The 22,143-nt window shown below is 39.4% G+C and overlaps 3 protein-coding genes across 12 annotated transcripts in view; 2 read left to right on the top strand and 1 right to left on the bottom strand.

Annotated features, from left to right (window-relative positions):
• The window catches only part of LOC139989197 (uncharacterized), a 56,399-nt gene extending 43,739 nt beyond the window's left edge, over window positions 1–12,660 (top strand). For 6 of the 8 annotated variants that reach the window (XM_072007299.1, XM_072007303.1, XM_072007301.1 and 3 more), the window contains 6 exons: window positions 1,147–1,289; window positions 1,501–1,718; window positions 2,412–2,638; window positions 2,832–3,158; window positions 3,275–9,020; window positions 9,703–12,660. In XM_072007299.1, coding sequence (XP_071863400.1) covers window positions 1,147–1,289; window positions 1,501–1,718; window positions 2,412–2,638; window positions 2,832–3,158; window positions 3,275–9,020; window positions 9,703–11,531 — 8,490 coding nt within the window. In that variant the 3' untranslated portion in view covers window positions 11,532–12,660. The remainder of the gene's footprint in view (window positions 1–1,146; window positions 1,290–1,500; window positions 1,719–2,411; window positions 2,639–2,831; window positions 3,159–3,274; window positions 9,021–9,702) is intronic. The other 2 variants (XM_072007305.1, XM_072007307.1) reach the window with 1 other exon arrangement.
• Window positions 12,661–16,843: 4,183 nt separating this feature from the next.
• Window positions 16,844–18,801, bottom strand: LOC139989216 (translation initiation factor eIF2 assembly protein). 3 transcript variants are annotated; one of them, XM_072007354.1, is made up of 8 exons: window positions 18,695–18,801; window positions 18,415–18,475; window positions 18,109–18,343; window positions 17,947–18,054; window positions 17,664–17,886; window positions 17,457–17,579; window positions 17,099–17,358; window positions 16,844–16,996 (listed from the first exon to the last, which is right to left on the bottom strand). In XM_072007354.1, exons 3-8 carry the CDS (start codon window positions 18,313–18,315, stop codon window positions 16,934–16,936), a joined length of 984 nt encoding a protein of 327 aa, XP_071863455.1. In that variant the 5' UTR covers window positions 18,316–18,343; window positions 18,415–18,475; window positions 18,695–18,801; the 3' UTR covers window positions 16,844–16,933. The 3 variants fall into 3 exon arrangements, with proteins under 3 accessions (XP_071863455.1, XP_071863454.1, XP_071863453.1); XM_072007353.1 differs by having other exon boundaries at window positions 18,109–18,328; window positions 18,695–18,781; XM_072007352.1 differs by lacking the exon at window positions 18,695–18,801 and having other exon boundaries at window positions 18,109–18,328; window positions 18,415–18,570.
• Window positions 18,802–19,056: 255 nt separating this feature from the next.
• Window positions 19,057–21,934, top strand: Sstn (stepping stone). The gene is made up of 4 exons (XM_072007331.1): window positions 19,057–19,197; window positions 19,298–19,578; window positions 19,669–19,975; window positions 20,050–21,934. Exons 1-4 carry the CDS (start codon window positions 19,194–19,196, stop codon window positions 21,687–21,689), a joined length of 2,232 nt encoding a protein of 743 aa, XP_071863432.1. The 5' UTR covers window positions 19,057–19,193; the 3' UTR covers window positions 21,690–21,934.
• The last annotated feature ends 209 nt before the right edge of the window (window positions 21,935–22,143 follow it).

The following is a 22,143-nucleotide window of genomic DNA, read 5'->3' as shown; positions in this document are numbered from 1 at the left end:
CCCAATATTTGCGGTTTAATAGGAGGATATCGTTTCCGTCTTGTTTTCGCACGTGGTTCTCGGCCACTGGTCTTGCTATCTGCTGAAAACTACAACCCTGTCGCTTTTCCAGCGATTAAATACCTTCCTCGGTAATTAATAATTATACGCTGGATTACCAGTCTGCCGTTCTTCAACGTCCTATGCTTCAACTTTTACGATCGTAACGGAAATCTAACAAATGTGAAGTTATTTAACGCATTGGTTTGCATCGGTTCGATCGTTTAAGGGACGCTGATGCAACTATTGAATTCTACGTTTTTTCGTCGTTTTAGTATTTTGGTATTTCTCGACGAGATAACTTTGACAGACAAATAGAACGGTGGACCGAACGTGTCGAAGGAAATATTATCAAAGCGAAGGTATTTCTGACGAACAGAAGTATGCAACGCGTTATACGATGCAATGTGTTAAACAACGGAACGTTTTCGTCGGGAAAATTGGACACTCTGAAATTGGGCGAATTCGGGCGAATTGTTGGATCAAAGAAAGACGCAATTTCGAACCCTCGAAAATGACGAGCTCGGTTAAAGTTAACGAATCATCGTCGCGAAACTTTGCAGTTAAATATTTCGCTGGTCCTTTGTAACTAACATTAGCCACGGGAAAGCTTTCTTTCTTCTAGGTAATGATAAATAGTAGCGATAAATTTATAATTGTGAAATATGATATAAAATTACAATTATTAAATATATAAATCGCATAATAGTAAATAATTTTATTAAACGAGTACGAAAACCTCGCTACGTATCCGTTCCTGAAAACGATGTATCGCGCCTTCTCTATCTTACATCTTCCTTCGCCCCTTTTTCCTTTTCGATCTCCTGTCGAAAATACCCACCATCAGTTCGATCTTCAAATTGGAAATACGATATTCTATATTTTCATCGCGATGATATCGTTTTAGCTGGCACGGATAATCAGTTGTCGAAAACGATCGGTTAGAAGTAGACGTACAAATTGCACGATGCAGAAACAAACGATTGAGACTCGGACAGCGGTTCAAAGAGTCGATTAGTCGAACCATTTCCCCTCTTTCTTCTGGAAAAGTCTATGAACGGGAGGTTTTACTTGCGTTTAATCGATGGCTGATTTACCGGGTTGCAGGGGCTTGAAGCGACATTGAGTGACAGCAAAAAGAAGTACGGCGACAAGGTGAATGCACTTCTGTCCGCCTGGGAGCATGTCACCAATTTCATTCCTGGGGCAACGCCAGAGGCCACCCAGTCTCTCATAGAATGGGCTCACAAGTGAGTATTTCCACCACCGATAAAACAACTCTGTTTCCCCTTTTTCATCATCGAAATCAAGGGTTTCTAACGAAAATGATCTTTACCTGTGCTTGTGTTCCTCTAAGAGATCAAACACGTGGCCTTCCACCTCTTTAATTTCTCTTCGATGAATTTCACTCTTCGTTGAACACGGTTTAATTGGTCGTATCACGCGTCTTTATCGTTGTAGACACACGTTGAAATTGGTACTGCGCGGGGAGTGGCCGAAGTTGTCACCCGCGACGAAGACGCACCTCAGTGTAACGTTACAGAGGTGCGCGTCACACCTGGTGCAACACCCCGCTGCACCCAGGTGCACTGCCCTGATAGCTCTGGTGCACAATCCATGGACTCATCCCGCTCTCGACAGCATACTTAACGGCCAACCGGATTCCGAACATGAAGAGGGTAGGTCGCGCACCTACTTCTTTTCTTCCTTCTCTTTACGCAACGTGGTTTTTATATTCGTCGTTATACAGGTCGTGCAAATTGCAGCCAAGAAGATCGTACGTCCCGGAATAATAAATAAGACGAGAATCAAACATAATGATAAAATAAAATTGCGTTGGTGTTATTTGTTTTTTGAAAAATCGAGTTTAAAAAGTGACGTTTGTATAATTGAAGCGATCCTTATCCGAGTTTGTATATTTTTAGGAAAACGAAAGAATAGCCTGGCATTTTCTATTTTCATGTAAAGAACACGTTTTATCGAAACGAGACGTTAAACGAACAAATTTCAGCCTATTGGCTTGGAAACTAAGTGATTGCGAATTGTATCGTTAGGTGGTATTGACAAATTCCGCAATCACTTAGTTGCCAATGCAATACATTTTCGAGCGAGTTTGTTTTATAGGATAGCGTCCTGTCGATCGCGCGTAGTCACAGGTAACGGGCAACTAGGCAAATTGAAAGTTGATTCTGGCGAAAACGAAACGTCCAACGCAATTCCGTTATCGTTGATGTTCGCCTTACTTTGAGTCGTAGAATCTTGGCAATGTCAGTTGCACCGCGAATATAGACTCGTGACGTTGATGCAAAGTTCGCCCGTAACTTATGAAAGATGTAACAACGATCTAACGATAGATTATTCTCGATTTACAGAGTTCTGCTGTTCGGAGAAAGGTGAACTGCTGACAATGAGGCTGAAAATACTTTGCGAGGACCGCTGCGAGGACATAGCGGTAAAACTCGCCGCTGCTTGCGTACGTTCTCTGCGACGAAGCGATCGGTTGCGCTCACTCTCGGATTCTCATCACGTTCATTACATGATCGACGTCTATATCGTCCTCTTGTATAAATTGAAACGCATGCAAGATATATTCGCTCAAGTGAGTATCGTTTGAGAGGAAAGGTGGACCCTTGGTTCGTTTTCGTGATCACACGAATGCACGTGTGGTTGCGTCGTGAACACGCACAAAATATTTTGGATCCTCGAACCTTTCCGCACGTTTTCGAACGATGTTAATTTGCCGATGTTACAAAAGCATGCATAGGGTGATAAAGGAAAGGCTTTCTTTTCAGCTAAAATTAATGGACCTCAGCGACGGATTGGAATTGGTCCAACGTCTCAGTGGTGAAAGACCGACAAAGTATGGAACTGCACGCGTTTGGAGAAATTCGATAAAAGCTGCCGAATTGGTTGCACAATATCTCGTTACAGCTGGTATGGTACGCCCTGTGCCGGAAACGGGCGCAAACGTTTTGGAACAAATTCTAAACTCTTGGGCATTGTTGCATTCGAAATTAAAAGACGTAGCACCTACGTTGCCGGGGATGATAAGGAAATTAATCGAACCCGCTGAGAGTGCTCAGCACATTTATATCTTTTGCGCGGTACTTGTTAAGCATGTGAGTATATCTAGGTTCTTGTTATCGTTGCGATTTCATTCTCCAAATTATTTAATTCCGACAAAGCTAGAGAAACAATTGAAAACCTTCTTCGTTTGTTTTTCTTTTAATTACAGTTTGGCGATAGCATAAAGCCCGTGGTAATCGAATTGTATATCAGGGCGTTGACCACGGATATGAACGAATTGGAGAGTCAAAAAACAAAATCCGATACGGAGAAGGTTCGCGAGACTGCGAAACGCCTGAGCATGCAATTCCTCAAGTTAGCCGATGTCGTTGGTAGCAATATCGGTATTGCCCGAGAGTGCGTGTTGACAGCGTTTTCTCTGCATCCTACCAGGGCTTGTTACGATAGGATCAAGGAAATCGCTGTTGCGTGCGGAAAAACGAAAGAGGATGGAACGTCCTCCGGTGATAACGTCGTCGCCGGTAGCGAGAAACTAAACCACATCCTTGAGAATAGTCATTCTAACATAGGATTGAAAAAGATCGATAACAATACAGGAGAAAAGAACGGAACAAAAGTGGCGAATACGGATTCTTCGTCTTTATGCAACTCTTCGTTATTTCCAGTGTCGCCGTCGTTGTCCAGTTCGATCGCGGGTATAACAACACCAACGAAAAAGAATATCGACTTCCAAAACGGACAAGTAACCAAGAACTTTGAGCGAACGGATCAACTGTTAAAGAGCTTTTTAACTCTGAAAAAGGGAGATACGACGAACTCGGCAAGCGACAGGTGTCCTTTGCATCCAAAGAGGGATTCGTTATCCAATGGTCCACTCGGAGAACTTTGCTTCAATTGCGGAGAGTTTATTGGCAACGATATCTCGAGAAGTAAGACTCCAGAATCGAACAATACGAACTCTAGAAACGTGGAAAGAACGCTCGATGCTTTAATTCTGATCAAAGGCGACGCTGTCACGGGTTCTGCGAATTACGACGAAAAATCCGTGCCAAATCAAGTGCTAGACGCGGAAAAACTCGGTCTGTCGCCACAGCTTTGCGACGATTTGGCCGTGGTTTTGAGCAGTCCTCGTTACCACATGCTTAGCTGGGTTTTGGATTGGAAGGAGCTGAAAAGTCTGTGCGAGAGATACTTGGAAAACGCCGAAGAGATGAGAAATACCAACAAGGAGCTGAAATATCTCAATATCGATTATTCCCAGTTCAAAGATTGGCCCTCGGAAGATGATACCAAGGATATCTTTTTTGGAATCGAAAAGGGATACGAACAATGGGTGGATTTACCGTCGGATGGCTCGGAACAGTTTGGTAGCTTCCAGCCTGCTGGTAACTTCAAGAGATCGTCGACGAGAAGAAGCCTCGATGACGTTACCACCACCGATTCCGATAGCGGAAGTGTATTACGAGTAAAGAGAACAGGCAGACAGAGAAAAACTCATAGATTAGAATCCTCCGAAAGCGACTATGACAGCACGGAACGTAAACCGAAACATTTTAGGAATAGGATCAGTTCGATCTCTGATACCGACAGTAATACGCAAGATAGTCAAACAGACAGCTTTGGCAGCGACGGATGTCGACTGGAGGTAAAGAAAAAGTCGAATAAATCGTCCAATAAAGAGTCGAGTAAGAAACGTTCGAAAACATCAAAATTAACCGTTGATTCCGTCTCGCATTTTCATATGCTCGTTAATGAAAACGTTCGACATACAAACACGAACGAAGACGCGAGCGGTTCCGACGTAAGTGGCAACGATATTATAACTTTATTTTCTGCCGATATGGATGAAAGCAAACGTGAAACGATAAAAGGTTCGACATACACAGCAACCGCGCCATTAATACTTACAGAGAGAAGGAGCGATCCAGCGGTACTTAAATCTTTGAGGATGTTCAGGCCGCAAAATTCGAAGAAATCTGCGAGGATTTCTCAGATACTGCACAAGAATCTTCTAAATAAGAGTAAAGACAATAATAACTTAGAGAATAATACGAACAGTATAACGAAATTTGCTCCGATGCTCAGCACGCTCAACCTGAACCCGAAGATCGTATTAACCAGAGCGGACGAGATCGACGACAGACTGATACGATCGAAAAAACAGCAACGATTGAGTAGCGGCGATATTACGAGCGAGCTGATGAACATTCAGAAGAATATGCCGTTCTCTCCGAACAAAAACGCATTATCCCCGTATCAGAAACAAAAAGGAAATGGAGCAGCGATCACTGGTAAAACGGACTTGTCTCCTACCGGTGGACGGGACTTAAATTCTAAATCGAATTTGGGCAAAAGAAAGTTTGACATTCTCGCGAAGGTTGTCAGGGATTCGGATATCTTGGCAAAAAATGTACCCGGTCTAAATTCATTGGATATGATGGTACCACCAAGAATGCGACCCACCGTAAACGTCGTGCAACTCTCAAGAAACATTCCACAGAGTCCGAATTCGGGCTCTATCAACAGCGGAAATACTCCCCCGCGGCCAAACAGAACTCCGAGCGTGGCTGGAAATATTCAATTACCCGGTACACCCTCTTCCGGGGGGCACGATAGCGGCGTTGGCATGAGCCCGGCTGGTCAAACCCCTCCCCCGAGATCGTCGATTCTTCCCGATGTCGGTGAAGAAACGAATCAACTACCCGATAGTTCACCAACCTCTTCTACGACCACGAACGTTTCCGGTCAACTCGAGCCTGACTCGAGTCCTAGAACGGTGCCTATTCGGCGAAATCAACAGAGTCAGTCGCCCAAGAAATCCCCGCCTCCTTGTTCCACTGTCGCAACTACCACGACGACGAGCTCGGTAATCGCCTCGACCATCACATCGGAGCAACTACAAATCGTTTGTAAACCAGACGGTACATACCAGTTGGCCTCTGTAAATCCGAACGTAGTGTCTAATCAGAGAAATGTCCTCAATCTGCAAAACATCGACGATGGAAACGTTGGTAATTTTTCGCGGCAAAACCAAAGAGCCGATAACGCAAACGCAAACAGGAGTACGTACGAGAGATTAACGTCTGCGAAAGTGACGGCGCAGTCTGGACAAAACACCGGTTTGCCCAAATTTCAGCAAGCTTTCGGCAAAACTATCTATACGCTTTCCACGGACACGTCGACGGGCGGCGTAACCGGCGCCTCGTCGGAAACGCCGCACGTGCAGACGGCGTCCCCGCAGAAGACGGCAAACCTATCGAAAGCAGTACAAACATCCGTACCTAATGCACAACAAACGAACGCGTCTACAGGTATAAACGTACAGTCCATTGCAAACATTCCAAACACGTTACAATTATCCACTAGCAGGCAAATCTTGAATATCGTCCAAAGCTCTGGAAATAACCCAAACGTAGCGTCTAGTCCGAATACGAATCAAACGTTGACGCAGCTAGTACAAAGCGTTCAGAATGCTTCGCCGGGTGTGATATACACGCACAAAATTCCTGTTACTATATCCACCACAAATCCCAGTCAACTGAACATTATACCGACTATATCGCATTCGAATTCGATACCACCTGGAAGAACACCGGTGGTCAAGTTGAACATCATTCGTGCTCCTTTGAGGCAACCAAACATTACAGGAGCTATTCAAGTTTTGACCACGCCAAGATTACAACAACAGCAGCAGCAGCAGCAACAACAGCAGCAGCAGCAGCAACAACAACAGCAACAACAACAACAGCAGCAGCAGCAACAGCCGCCACCACAGCAACAACAACCAACAACAGTTAGGAGAGACAGTTTGCTTGGTTCTCCTATGGAGGTACCGAATCAAGTCAGTTCAACCACTTTGGAACAATTGAGAGAATTCGAAAGCGTCCTGGAGCAAGTGAAAGAGAGGAGTACGATTCAACCACAATCTCATCAAACGATATCCACCGCAGCCACTACCACCGTACAAACGCAAACCACTACGCAACAAACGCAAGCTATAAAACCACAGCAGGTTTCTGTGAGCGCTCTCACTCAACCGCTTTTGATGCCGACGCAGCAAACCACCAACAACGATTTTGCGAGCAACGGCAACACGGTAAATTTTCATCAGGACGTTTTCTCTCAGAAAGTTTCTCTAACCTACGTAAATCAAAACGCAGGCTCCGTTGTCACGAAAACCCCAAATTCGACTCCGGTCGTTGTTGTGACCAGCTACTGTCAACCGGCGGCTTCGCCCGCTCTCAGTGTCACTTCGCAAAGTTCTTCCAGCCCGTGCGTCACCCCGGCTCCGACGCCTGCACCATCCGCTGGGAAAACGCCTCCCACTCCACCTTCGTCGAAAACGGTGAAAAAAACGGCGCCCAAGACGGTGAAAACCAGCGCGACGAACACGTCGAAGGCTTCGCCAATACCGAAGCCGCAACAAAAGCCACAGGAAGACGAACAGACCGCTCAAAGAATCTACGCTATATTAGACGAGTATGCGGAGCAATTGCGAAATTCTCCCGATCTGAACAATAAACCCGCCCCGAGGAGAAGATCAAATCCACCAACGAATCCGAGTCAATCTTCGAAGAGGAAAAAGTCGAATACGAGCAAAACGAAATCTGGTGGTCAACAGAGTTCGGAACTTAGCCCGAGTACAGACGATCTCGGAAGAACAATGGGCAGCGAGGATTCTTCGAGCGGCGTTGCTCAGGTGCAAGACAGTCCTGCTGGTTTCTCCGCTCCGGAGGAACCGTCCAGTAACGTTGGAAGCGTGACGGATACAACTGCCGAAATTAGGAACCTGACGAACGATTCGAACGACAGTGTGGAATTAAACGTTAAGAGACGAAATCTGATTTTCGCGGAACCTGGTTCCGGACAGTCGAGAGCGGTGATCGTTCAGGAAGCTGTGCAGACTAGTTCCGTGAGCGTCAGCGAAGCTCTAGCTTCGGTAACGGGAAAGATGGGAAGCACAGCTGTCTTGGTCCCTGGACCTAATTACATATTACCGATGAACCTAGTGAAAGGTCAGCAATTCACGATAGTATCCAGCGGATCGAAGCTTCTCGCAACGATGCCAGCAACCGTACGAGCTACTGGAAACACCGGTGTATCGAATACTCTCGTGCTTCAATCCTTTCTGAATCAAGCAGGGAAAATAATCTCGCAACCGGGGCAAGTCAAGCAAGTTAAAATACCATCGCTGCAGACTCTGTCAGGCAATCAGACTCTGACCACGACGCAAAACGTTCAGGGTGCGTCGGTGGTCATTCCTCATAGTGGAAATCATGCTCAATTTATGAGCGACTTAAGTACAGAGAAGAGTAACATCATCAGTGACTTGACTATGACAAAATCCGACACGGTGACCGGAGGAGTTACCGTTGAATCCGCGACGAACACGATCGTCGTGAACAAGAGCAATTCTACGATCGGTCTGATACAGCGTAACATGAACGAGCCGTCGGAAAACCAACCGATATGCAGCGTGATCACCAGCAATCCTAATTTAACTCTTCAAGGCGCCAGACTGTTCAACTCCTCTATACACAAACTGACGACGCCGAGTCTTAAGTCTGACAACGTAGTGTGTATAACACCAACAGCTACGATCGCCCATAGCCCAGAAAAGAAGTCACCGCAAGAAAGTCAAATGCATAACGAAAAATCTGTCTCCATTCAAACGAGTGCAACGATTGCTCTCGCCTTTGCCACTCAGTCCGATGTTTCCTTGTTGAACGACGCTCAACAATATCAGCAGCAGCAGCAACAACAACAACAAAAGGATATGAAGGAAATATCGGCGGAAATAATCCCTGGTGCCAAGATCATCTCCCCGAAGACAGTCAAGAGAAAAATCGACGACGCAATGGGTATGTCGGAGAACGTTCCGAAAACCTTGATCACTTCCAACTCTGTCGTTTGTTCGAGCAATGCCACACCATTACAGAGTAACGAAAAGATTGGTTAGTGTCTTTTCCAAAATTGCTACGATAATTGGACAAATTTTCTAATCCTTACAAACTTTTACCGCTCAGGTGGTACTTAAAACGCTTCCCGCCAGACATCATATACATGTTTGATGTAAGAATTCCAACAGTATTACAGTATCGTGAAAAGATTCGTCGATTTCTTTGGTAATCTTCTCAAGTATTAGATTGCTACGTAAATTCAACAGACTAGCGTATCTCTATATCCATTTACAACGTTCATTCATAGTGGCTACGAAGACTATTTGTATACTACTGCGTTTATAGTTACATTCGTACATTAACCGATCAGATTACTTTACAGTACTTAACACTCGGTACTTGCGTGTGATTACAAAAATTTGATATCATGAAAATGAAACATAGAATCTAACAAAGAAGCACTTTATTGGAAAATAATGATACGTATAAATACGATTTGTAGCCACTGTATGTGATGTTGCCTCTTATGCGTCTTTTGCAAAAATTTGTTAATTTATCGTTAAACATAGGAGTAGAAAAATACGCGTTTAAGAAGAGATTTTGAGATTGGTTGATCGAAACTGATCCCCTGTAGAAGTGTAACGAGGTAACGATGTAAGAAGAGGCATACAGGATTTATACGGTGTAGTGGTAAGTAAGAAGAGCTTAATTAACGTGCCTACGTATCTGTTCGCAGACTCTATGTCGACGATAACGGTTGCGAGTAAACAGTCTGGTGTAATCGACCACACGACGCAGTTCCTAGTAACCGGTGGACCAAGTAGTTCGGATAGTCAAGAATCTGCTGTTCAGCAGTCTGCCGATGGCATCGAGGTATCGTGCAAGATTGGAAACGGCTTACTATATGGAAACGCGCGATTGCAAGAAGCTTGGGAACCAGAGGGTAAAGTGTCGCCCGATACACCTTGGCGATACGTTCCTACGTCCGCGAATTCTTTAAGTATGGAACCATTAAATCCAAGATACTCAGATAATTCGGAGAACGTTCAAAGCGTTCTGCAGATCATCAATAAAGGTCAAGGTATCGAGATGGCGAGTGGACACATCTACCAAACGAACACGAAAAAGTACTTTATGAATCATACGTTAGAACCATTCCAGCAATACTCGAATAAGAGCAACATGATGAAAACACCGTTAAATCCTAGATTAGATCGAGAATTGTTACAACAAAAGATGGAGAGGAAAGCAGCCGCCATAGAACGCGAGATGAAGCTACAGAAAAGTTTATCGGAGGAGTGCGAAGACTTGGGCGTGGACGAACCGAGTACCAGTGACTTGTTCCCAGAGGCAGATTTATTGTTCGATACGAATCATTCTCCATCGTTCGATCATTCTTCTCAGGACGCATCCTGCAGTCAGCCGCTGGGTATGAAATCTTACGGTGGTTCCTATTTTCGTTCGTTAGATTCGTCGAGCGGTAGCAGAGACGTCAGTCCCATTGCCGATTTTAAGCTGAACGAACGTAGAAAAAGTAGCAGCCAGCGAACCAGATCCGCGAAAGATTCTTTGAAAAAATTGAAAAGAGACAAGATAGACGATCTACATTTAGAAAATCCTTCGAAGCACATGCGGCTAACCTTGGATAATTTAAGTCAGGACGAAGCGTCGAACAGTAATTCTGATATTTCGAGATTATCACCGACGAATCTGGGGTCGTTGGAGAACGATTCGTTGAAGGATACGGGTCGGACAAAAATGATGTCAAGAAATGGTTCGAAGGAAGGTTCGCCTAGTAGCGTATCGAGCATTCCATCGAACATGAAATTGGATATAGACTTGGATTCGGAATCGCTACCCCCAAGCATCAATGTAAATAATACCTCGGCAGCAAGCTCGGGGGACGAAAGTTTAACCCTGCTGAGCGGTAACACCGCCGATGTCACGATACCTTCGCCACTCTCACCGATCGCTGGTCCCATGCTATCGACGCACAAGTATACCTATACCAATAAGAAGCGAATTCCGTCGAAGGTGACGAGAATGGATTACCTTTCTTGGGAGAGTCCAATGTCCGAGAGAATGAGATCGAGTAGCGACGAAGAGGATTCTAGTATAAGCGAATCGATCAGCAGTCAACCGGAAGACAACGCTCTGAGCAACGGACTCGAGGATAGCGTACAAAGTCTCAAGTCTCTGTCGAACGAGCGACGCTGCAATTATCTAAAAAAAAAAGATAAGTTACAGGTGAATTCAAGAGTAGTGTTGAATCGAGCGGATCATAAGAGTAGTCTGTCGAAGCGTATCAAGGTGAACGAGTCGATTCAAGATTCGGTCATGGTTTCCAGCGACAAGACCTCCGAGCCCTCGGACGACGAAACGGGCAATATCGCTTTGGTCGAGCCGGACTGTCGAGCTAGACGATCGAGTTTACGTGGACACGTTAAAAAGGGATGTGCCTGTTGCAACGGATCGCCCGAAAGACCCAAAAAGAAATCGGTCAAGCCCGAACACTCGAGATTAAAGAAGCGACTGCCCTCGAAACAAGCTGGAAAGAAAAGGTAGTCCTAGCGTTCGAACGCTCGACGGAGCATCGCGTGTTCAATCTTAATGGTGTACGCTCGTGCCTGGCGACATGTGTCCAGTGACGAAGGAGCTTCCAAATGTACGGTCGTCGTACTCTCGTAGTTGCTACGAGAACGACACAAAACCTATAACTGACAGCCGGAAAGCGCATCGATGGGAAACCAGGTCGCGTATATAATTCGCTGATCGAATGATGGAATACACAAATTACATACTTGTATATAATATATTAGCGAATACGGGAGTTGTTAGAGACGAACTCTTATCATACACCGATAACTCGGAGTGCGTCGGTTCTCGATACAGCGTAAACACTGATCCCGTTTCGTCTATGAGAGAGCAATGGAAAGAAAGAATAAATAGAAAGAGCGAAAGAGAGAGAGAGCGCGAACGAGCGAGAGAGAGAGAGCGAGAGAGAGAGAGAGAGAGAGAGAGAGAGAGAGAGAGACATAACAAGCGAGCAGTTTATTAGCGATTCTCGAGGTATAGGGCATCCTCTTACCACTAGATGTTATTATGATAACTAGATGTAAGATGCAAATTATAATGAATGGCAAACAAATAAAGTAAATCGTTAAGGATATTAGAGACGCAATCTAGTCAAAAGATAAAGAAATTCGTGTCGAGAAATAAGCGTGCTCGAGAAAGCGAGAATGAACGAAATAGTGTGAGCGCGAGAAAGAAAAGTATAAATGAAAAAATAGAGAAGGAAACACGAGTAAGAGGAGAGAGAGAAAGGGAGGGAGAGAGAGAGAGAGAGAGAGAGAGAAATAAGCGTATCCGACTGTCGATAGATCCCTCGCAGACTAAAGAATTTATAATTAAAAGCCTGAATTTATAACTCTGTCTACTGTATCTATCATGACGATACTATTCCACGTTCTTCTACATGGTGTGGTCAGACTGAATAGACGAATTAATCTATAGATCTCGGTAAATTAATGTAGTAAAATATGCATTTTGAACTTTTTGCCTTTCCGCGTAACGCTTCTCGATAACTTAGAACCTTCACTTTATAATCGAGATGATTCTTGTAAATTGTAGTGTCTCATACCTTCGTGCAAGGGAATAGTGGCGAAATGGTTAAATGGATGAATAATAATAATAATAATAATAATAATAATGATAAAAAACCAAATAAAGGTGAACGTATTTAAAAGAAGATATCGAGAAGGAGAGATGATAGGGAAAAGAGACGAGAGAAAATATATATAACTAAGGAGAGTAACGTTGTGTGTCGTACAGGCCGACCATACCTTGTCACGGTGCATGTAAAAAGTACCCAAAACACTGTACATTACGTAGATAATTCATTAAAAGTATAGTATTATATCGCTGCACTTTAGTACAAAATCGCTTCACCTTGTTTCAGAATGACAAGTTTATATCATCTTTCGGTGTGCTGTCGTGACGCGTGAATGCCTGCAACATATTATAAAACTATAAACAAAGATAACACTTGTAAAGGTTGTGTAATTAAGCTACGAAACATTGATTAATTTCCGTACGTTTCTTTCGCGCCTTCCTCATAGAGCGATCGGAGGTTTGTCCGCGTAAAGAAAGGCTAATAAAACTCGTTAATCGAGGCGTTTAATGTATTATCTCTGGCGCAAAAACTAAGAGTTAAGGATGTTGAAAAGTAATGTTCCTGTGAATAGTCTCCTTTCGTGATACGAACCAAAGTGATTCCGTTTAGAAGCAAAAGATGGAAGGAAATAAATGATAAACAGAAATAATCTTAAAGAAGAAAGAAAAAGATAAAATGAGAGAGAAATGAAGTACGAGATATAAGCGTATTAAATTTATTATCTTTCTTATAATCTCATGTAAATTGTTACATTAGTTGCTTCGATCGTAAGATAGAAAGTATCTTCTTCGTTTTTCCATTCTGTCAACGATTAGTAAAACTCTACCTCGTGCACGCGTCGATCATTTTTCATAAATCTCATCATGTTTTTAAGCAATTTCTATACACTTCGCCCGCTGTAACTTGAACGATTTTAAATAATATCTTTCACCTTGAATCGCGTGAATAAGTGGCTGGAGGTGGAGGAGGTGGGGGTAATATAGACAATCTGTAATTGCTGCTCCATTTAAATTTAAATTTTTATCGGAAAATACTTTATGTTTAAACAACGTCGTATCAATTAGCAATAACAGAATGCGTACAAAATCCAAGTCTAAAACCCGGTGTCTTAACCATTAACGATACGTTTCGCTAGGCACCCTATGAATTCAACCGCTTCTCTCGGTTTAGTTGTCTATCTTATTCCATTTTAATCGCCCGACACCTTCTTGTAAATAATGTACATTTCATACTTTCCGAATCCCTTTTCGATCGTTCAACGAATAATCCCACGACAAATTTCAGCGTAATCCGACGAGTTTTCAGCGGGGCGAGCCAAGAAAAGAAAAAAAAATGTCAACTTAATGTTATCGTCTAAACGTAAGCTCTTATCTTCCTATAAAACTAAAGCGACGTAAGAAAAGGAAAGACACGAAGGAAAATAATGGAAATGAAATTACGGAAAGAATCGGGTGTACGGACAACAAATAGACACGGACAGATGGAGACGTTGATAAGATGCATCTTTGTAAGTGTAAATTTTGGAAAAAACGTCACACCAAAATAATACGTATTTTTTGATGGGATGGAAGAAAGACACGTTTACATGTAGCTTATACGATAAAGCAAAACAAGCGAGAAACAGACAGAATGAATGTGCATGTACGTATGTGAACGAATGAATGGAAGAGAGAAAAAAAACGAGGAAGAAAATACGATTGTCAGTGATAGCCTGGCCTTTTTCGCCACCTTTAGTCGTACCAATCGCATTTATAATAGAGGGGTAACTGTAGTCTTCGTAAAAAGAACTCATGAATGGACTTAAATAAAAAAAGAAAAAAAAAACGACATACTAGAAGAAACACTTAAGGATAAGCAAAGTTTTCTAGAGCCGAGAGCTTTTCAGGTACTTAAAGAAAAAAAAAAAAAAAAAAGGAAAAAGAAAAAAAAAGAAGAAAGGACAAAACGAACAGGAAGGAAGAAGGAAGAGATATAGTAAAAAGACAGAAGAGAAGAAACTAAATGTAGAAAGAAACAAAACCGCTTTACACTGGCCGTTAAGTGATTAACTTAAGAGTTTTTGTATCGTACGTTTATTAAGACTACTGTTTTTTCTCACTCGAACCACCCCTTACTACCAGTATTCGAAAGGACGATGTTCGCCGCGTCACTTTGATATCTGTAAACAGCAACGTGAGAAAATAAAGTAGGGAAAAGAGAAGAAGCATTATAAAAGAAAAAGAAAAAAAAATAAGGGAAAAATAAATAAGTAACGGATAATTCTAGAGAGTGGAAGTGGTGGAGAAGCGAGCGAAAGAGCGAAAAAGGGAGAAAGGCAGAGAGAATACGTATAAACGAAACGGCCGTGCACTGCAAAACGTACATTGATTAAAATACGTATTGTCGTTTAGCACAAATCAGTTGAAAATCGAGAGATTAAGTAATTACGAAACGACGAACGAAGAAACCGATGAGGGACGGGAAGCCGGATAAACCGAGGACGAAGTTGTTAAAAAAAAAAAAGAGAGAAAAATCAGAAAAAAGAAAAACGAAAAAAGAAAAGTAATAGACACCAGTACAGTCATGTCCGAAATATAAAATAAAAAAAAGAAAAAGGAAGAGAATAAAAGAAAGAGAAACGTGTAAGATCGGCTTCTCTGTATATACGTTTAAAAGAATGCAGTGAAGGAAGAGCACGAATGAAGGGAACATTTCTTTTCTAGACATTACCATTATACATATGTACTGTAATTATATAAAACATTAATAATACATATTTTCGAGATACACGACCAGTCGGAAAAAGTTTGTTCGGTGAAGGCTACGGTTCGATCTAACGCATCATTATATTTAACGTAGAATCGATATTTACATGTGAATACACTTGCACCAGCATTTATATGTAAATATTTGACTAGCGTTAAGTGAACAAAATCATGCATAAACTTGCAATTTTCGTAGTTCTCTCCATGCGATACATATTATTCCTTTGTGACTTCGATAAATGCTAAAGGCCTCGTTATTTTCACACATTTTGACAAACGCATGTTTCGGACTGAAAATATTGAATTTATATTTTTAAGATCGTCCTACTGTAATAAACGCGTACAAAAAAAAAAAAAAAGCAGCGATGGACTACAACGCTAACAATTGAAACCGAAAGGTCTTTATAGAAAATTACGTGATCTCATGCAGTATTTTGTAGGTACTTCTGATTTTGCTGTTCGCTTAATTTGTTAAAACAGAAAATTTATTTTCATATTACCGGCACATCTCTTTGCGACACTGATACTACTAAGTCATTAATATTTTATGAACGCGAGTTTGGTCATAGCAATGTTTCTTGTTTTTAAAGCTGATTGAATTACGTATGATTGAGAGTCTGGTCGTAAAGAGGTGAAAGAGTAAATTATTAAATTTATAAATATTGGATGATGATAAATATTGAAACACTTGAATAGTCGTCATATACGTCTGAACGGACAACCAAATTATGACTATACTAATGAATACGAACCCTTACAAATTGATCTTTGAATTGATTCTACATATATATTATATACATCTATTAAAATTCTATTTTTGATATATTTTAGATTTGTTTAACTAAACTGTTGATATTGGCAATCAAATTTCTCTTCAAATTTATTTTTTTCTTTTCTTCCTTTTAATAGTTGCAAAATAATAAATGTAAAGTAAACAAAAATTATATCGAATTACCAACAATTAGATATCTGAATATCTGAATGATAACAATCCTGAAGAACATCGCACATAGATGAAACATTAAAAATAAAGAACAAAAAAAAAAAAAAGGAGTTAATTACATTTACAGTTGCTAAAAGTTACCATCAAATATTTTTCATGTTCAAATGTATCAAGAAATGTAAAATCAGAAAAAATGAGTAAGGATCAATCAATATAATTGCTCGATCTTGTTGACTTTTGTCAGGTAATAATGAGAAAAGAACGAAAAATACTCCGTGGATATGACTGTACAGCGTATTAACTTGTCCGGAGGTACATATATCGAGAATCCTTTTTCAAATCGAAGTATTAAGGATTGCATATTGTACATAAACAAGACATATTTTCTATATAAAGGACGTCGCTCGGTAAGGCCGATGGCTCGAAAAATATTGCAATATTACGATAATTCTTTTAAGCGGTAGGATAGCCTTTAATCGTTTTATGTAATGTAATGATAGAAGAGGGTCTGGCAGAATAAAAGTGAAAGTTCTGTATTTAAAAATGTTTTTAAGTGTACAATTATTCATTTGTTATTAGCTTTTCCGTTTTCCTTTTTCCAAACACATCAATCATGCTCTAAACTATTGGAATTTGCGCTTTCGTATCCTTTCCTTTGACTTTCCACCTCCTTAAGTAAAAGATATTGAGTTAATACATATATATGTGTATCTTTTTAAATATAACTGCTTCGTATATATGTTACTACTAATTTGAGAAATCATATACGTACTCGTTGAATAATGTCTAGCAACGTAGAACTTTCGTTAGATTGAAAAAATTCATTTATTTCCTGTGGAATACAAAAATGATTTGAAGCTTTCGGTTGAATACCAATTTCCTCACCGATAAACCTAAATTCTGGAATACTTTCTTCTAGATTCTGTAATTCTTCGTACGTAAAAAGAGTTCCTTTGGTAACAGATTCATCCAAAGGGCCAAAGTCAACTATTTTTACTTTCTCTTTTTTATGCCGTATAACATCAAACGAATCTATATTACGGTATATTATATATTAAAAGATATAGACTTTAGATATTAGGATTAAGAAGTAGACTTTAATTTAGCAAAAGTATTCCACAAATACTTACAATTATTCAGTGGAAACCTGTTTTTAATACGTTCCATAAATAAGCTTTTTATATCTGTCTGAATATTATATTTTTCCGATTCATTGTAACTATGATATTGTGATATATCCCGTTGACTAATTGCTGAAAGAAATTAAAGCGATAATCTTTGATAAATATATAATTATGTAACATAAAACATAAATATGCTAAATTGAAATTTGTTACCTATAAGTTCATTTTGTAATACAAAACACCGAAATTCTGTACAAGGATTAATATCCTTCCATTGCTTTAAGATAAGAGAAAATTTTATAGGAATTTCATGATTTATATAATTTTTTGTATTATTCAAATCTTTGGCAATTCTATCTGAACTTTTTAGTAATAAGTATACTTCTTCCAATGTCTTGCATTTCAGAGTTTTAGTTGGTGCAACCCAAGTCGCATCCTGAAAATATTTTTCGGTTAAATTAAATATTTTCCAGTAGAAATCAAAATTTGTACGTACCAAAGGTGAACTCCAATTACATTTTATGAAAACTGCACCATATTCGTCTATGACATCTTGAATTTGTTGACTGAATTCTGGAAATGTTGGTTGAGCCTCGAGCGAATGCTGAAACAAAATAATTTCTAATTGCTTTTTTTTATGTACATATTTTATACCTACCTCATCATTTACTACTGGAGATCCATCCATCCACTCTGTATTCTGCAATGTGGAATCTATTGCCTCGACAGGTAAAACAAATGCATCGTGTTCCAAGTACTTAAGTACTTCATCAGGAATATGAATAATTGTAGCTCTCAAAGAATCTTTAGAAAATAGAGGGTACCATGATGTAAATGAGCATTCAGGTTTTAAACTATTGACCATGTTAAGCCTATACCTAATTGATCAAGAGCTTTTACTGACAAATCAACCAAAAGTTTTTAATTTAAACTTTTTAGTAACCTCATTGTACTTGCTACTTACTTAACTTTAGAATTTATCGAGTTATTCTGTAACTCAGTTTTGTACAAATTTAATGTAAATTCTGAAATCTAATAAACGTCAAATATTATTAATGAGTAAAAATGAATTCCAATCAAACAAATGTGTTTAATCTGGTTTAATTAGTGTAATTCCAATAACGCTGCTAGATATAATTGGAACTATTATTTTAAAGTAACAAAAACAATGTAGTCAAAAAACAAGTTTATACGAATTATAATAAATATTTACGAAAATTTTTATAACTGAAAATAAACTTCACCAGATCACTATGTAGACTGTAGACGATATAGAGTATAAAAGATGGCAACTATGCAGAGACAATAAGCGTCGATTTCTTCGGTCATATTTTTCGTTCCCATAGTAAAGGATATATGCTTTTGTGTTCAATTAGTGGAAATATTTTTATTTATTATAGGATTTTCTATAAATATCAATAAAACAAGCTTCAGGATTAGTTATTATGACGTAATAGTACAAATATGTAATCTTGATTAATCGCTAACCTACTGTTACTAGTTTCTATTATTGTGTTTTATAGAACTTATAACGTAAGGCAGTTTAGAGATGATGAAAATTAGGTTCTCAAAGAAAAATTTGTCAAGTAATGCAAACAAAGGAAAGGTCAGATGTTACAACATACATGATTCATTAAATGTGTCAACATTGATATTTTCTGTCGCATCTCATACAACTCAATTATATAAACATTCCAAATAAAATATCTGTAATAGAGAATATCAATATATTTTGCTAATAATATGGGTAAGCGATATGAAATACAATTATTATAAATCAATTTGTTGCATTATTTAATAAGAGGGTGAATTATGTTCGCAAATTATAACTGAATTTTTATTGAAAGTGATGGCAGGGAACGAAAGCACACCTGGATCTTTGGCAGAAGATTCATTATCCACAAGATTACAATGGCTTCGTCAACGTAGGGAAGCATTGCAAGAGAAGTTAGCTCAAAAAAATAATGAACTTAAAAATCTATGTGTAGAGGAAGCAGAATTAACTGGTGTTTTGCCACCAGAAATTCCATTAGAACCAGGAGAGAGTCCACCAGCATTCCGTAAAAGAGTTGGAACAACATTTACTTATCCACAAAATTTAATTAATAAATTGAAAACAAATGAAGTTGTATGTTTTTAAAGAAATTTTAAGAGATTAGTTCACTAAGTTCAAGATTTCAAAATAAAACTCAAGTGATTTATTGCGTTTTCTTTGCAGGAGGAATCTGCTTTGGAATTAGAACGACAAGTTCAAATTGGTATAGTAGAAGCTGCTTTAGGAATTGTAAATGATCCTACAGAAAGCAAAGCAGTACGCCGTAAGCATAGACTTGTTTACCAACAAAGCCAACGCAGACTACAAGAATTAGAAGCACGTTTAAATTTCCTAAGACAAAGTCGTAATAAAACTCATCATTCAACTCCAACACAATTCCAACATCCTAGTATTTGTAATGCCCAACCACATTTACATGCAAATGTAAAGCATAGAACAAAGAAACCTCGACCACCATTAGATGGCACAGGTACAGTAACTTTTTATTCTGGTATGAAAACGACTAAACTTACTTAACTCTGTTTTAAATATACTTTTTCATAGTAAATGATGTAAATTCAAAAACTGCGAGAGGATTGCTTCAAGAAGGTGGTATAAGCTTAAGTCCTTTAGGATCGGAAGAGAAGTTAAGCACTTATCCTAATCATGGGTATGATGATCAGTCAATAATTCCTAGCACTTGTAATCACAATCACATTGGTACTTATTGCCCTACAATTTCTGATCAGCGACAAGGTATCAAAATAATAGAACATGATCATAACGATAATCAAAATGTCTATATATTATCCGATCAATGTCGCACGCGAACATATTCTCACGGTAGTGGTAGTTCGCGTAATCAAAATCACTATCAAGATAGTGAACGAATGTACCGACCACTGCCAAATGCATATGCCGAAGACGAACGGCAAATAAGATATCGCCAATTTCAACCAGAACAAGTGCATAATCATCAACAATATTCTGACTATAAGCATTTAGATAATGACGTCCAGCGAAGATCTGGACAGGAATATTATGAAAGAGACTTTCGTACATTACATTATACGCATATACCTGAGTTTCCAATATATCATAAAAATTCACAACCACAACCCGTACTAAGACGAGACCGCGACAGCAGTACAAATAAAAATTTACGATATACAGATTCACCAAGCGAGTCACAATTACCATCAGGCTATTGGATGCGATATGAAGACGAAATTGTTTGGTGCACAGATGATCAACTTGTTTCAGATAGATTTGGTAGTTTAGATCGAAGGAAACGCAATGCCGTCCAACATACGAGTAGTATTGGAACCGACATACAACCACGATATCGCACAGTATCCGTAGGTTGCAATAAAAATCCTTCTTACATCGCATCTCATCAAAATGCTTCTGTTCATTTACTTCCATTATCTGAACAACCGTCAACTAACAATAAAATGTTACTACGTACGCAATCTTTAGGAAGCGTCGAAAAATGGCATTCGAATCATTTACATGAACTGCACGATGGTAAGGATACAACGGATAATATTAGTAGAAAAGGAAGAGAAAAAGAATGGTATGAAACCTCTTTGGATTCAGGTACAAGTCCAGGTTCAGATGTCAATTTAATATCTTCCCATAAAAATGTCCACTATCAGTCTACTCTTCCTGTGTGCTCTAAATCATCCACTAATAGTAATGGCGAAGATGGGAAAAGTAATTATATTCCTACTGTGAATCATCGTAAAAGTGATATACTAACGATTGAAACTGATCAACATTTACAACCATTATCATCTCGTTACGAGCCGACACGAAAAAAAATACTTGAAATTCCAGCTGAATCGAAATCACCTCAAGAAACAAATGAAGAAACAATTATGTTAGGATCTTCTCAAAATTGTACAATTGTACAAGCTGGAAAATATCAACCATACAGAGAAGTTACAAAACCTTTTGAAATGTCTGATTTTTACAAATATTCCACCAAGTTTCGTAAAAGGAACGAAATAAATGGACAGAATGTTTCAAGCGAAACACAAAATGATTCTCGAGGGTCGCACTATGTCGGAACAACCGATCTTGGAGAATCTGAATCTTCGAATACGATTCACAATGGATCAATTGCTGGTTCAGTTCAAAAAAGAATTTATCAGCCTGTTCAAAGAATGACGTGTCAACCTTATCTCACATCATTAAGATAATTTTTGACTATAGATAAAGTAGGAATAATCTAACAGAATGATGTGGAAAAGACAAGATAGGCTGGACCTGTCTAAACAAATATTCAAAACTCACTTTCAATTTGTAACAGATTTAGGAATGATATACTGATTGCAGTAATTTTTGCCTTAATATCGCATTACAATTTGATAAATCTTATAACCTTCTGTGTTACTATGCTGCCAATCGAGTGCATTAAAATTAATATGGAGACCTGAAAAGTGCCTTATTTTAACAAGAAATTGTTGTTGAAATTGTACGAAATTTTACGATTGCATTATTTGTAATATTAATATACATAAGATCTTCTGAGATTTTTGAACATCATATATATATATCTAAGTACAATTGATAACCATCGCGTTTAAAAATATCCTTATTTAAGAAAATGGCAGAACATGCCAAAAGTGATCATATTTTGTCGAGCCGACTGCT

Source organism: Bombus fervidus, chromosome 7 (genome assembly GCF_041682495.2).
Source record: "Bombus fervidus isolate BK054 chromosome 7, iyBomFerv1, whole genome shotgun sequence".
Taxonomy (NCBI): domain Eukaryota; kingdom Metazoa; phylum Arthropoda; class Insecta; order Hymenoptera; family Apidae; genus Bombus; species Bombus fervidus.
The sequence above is the reverse complement of the archived record's forward strand: the minus strand, read 5'-3'. Positions and strand labels throughout refer to the sequence as shown.

Bases quoted from the DNA above. Each gene is read 5' to 3' on its own strand.
- LOC139989216 (XM_072007354.1), bottom strand. From the start codon at position 18,315: ATGGTCAATAGTTTAAAACCTGAATGCTCATTTACATCATGGTACCCT. The intron at 18,055-18,108 runs GTAGGTATAAAA...ATTTTGTTTCAG, and splicing joins CTCCAGTAGTAAATGATGAG to CATTCGCTCGAGGCTCAACC. The intron at 17,359-17,456 runs GTAAGTATTTGT...ACCGTAATATAG, and splicing joins CAGGTTTCCACTGAATAATT to ATTCGTTTGATGTTATACGG.
- Sstn (XM_072007331.1), top strand. The intron at 19,579-19,668 runs GTATGTTTTTAA...TTTTCTTTGCAG, and splicing joins AATTGAAAACAAATGAAGTT to GAGGAATCTGCTTTGGAATT. The intron at 19,976-20,049 runs GTACAGTAACTT...ACTTTTTCATAG, and splicing joins ACCACCATTAGATGGCACAG to TAAATGATGTAAATTCAAAA.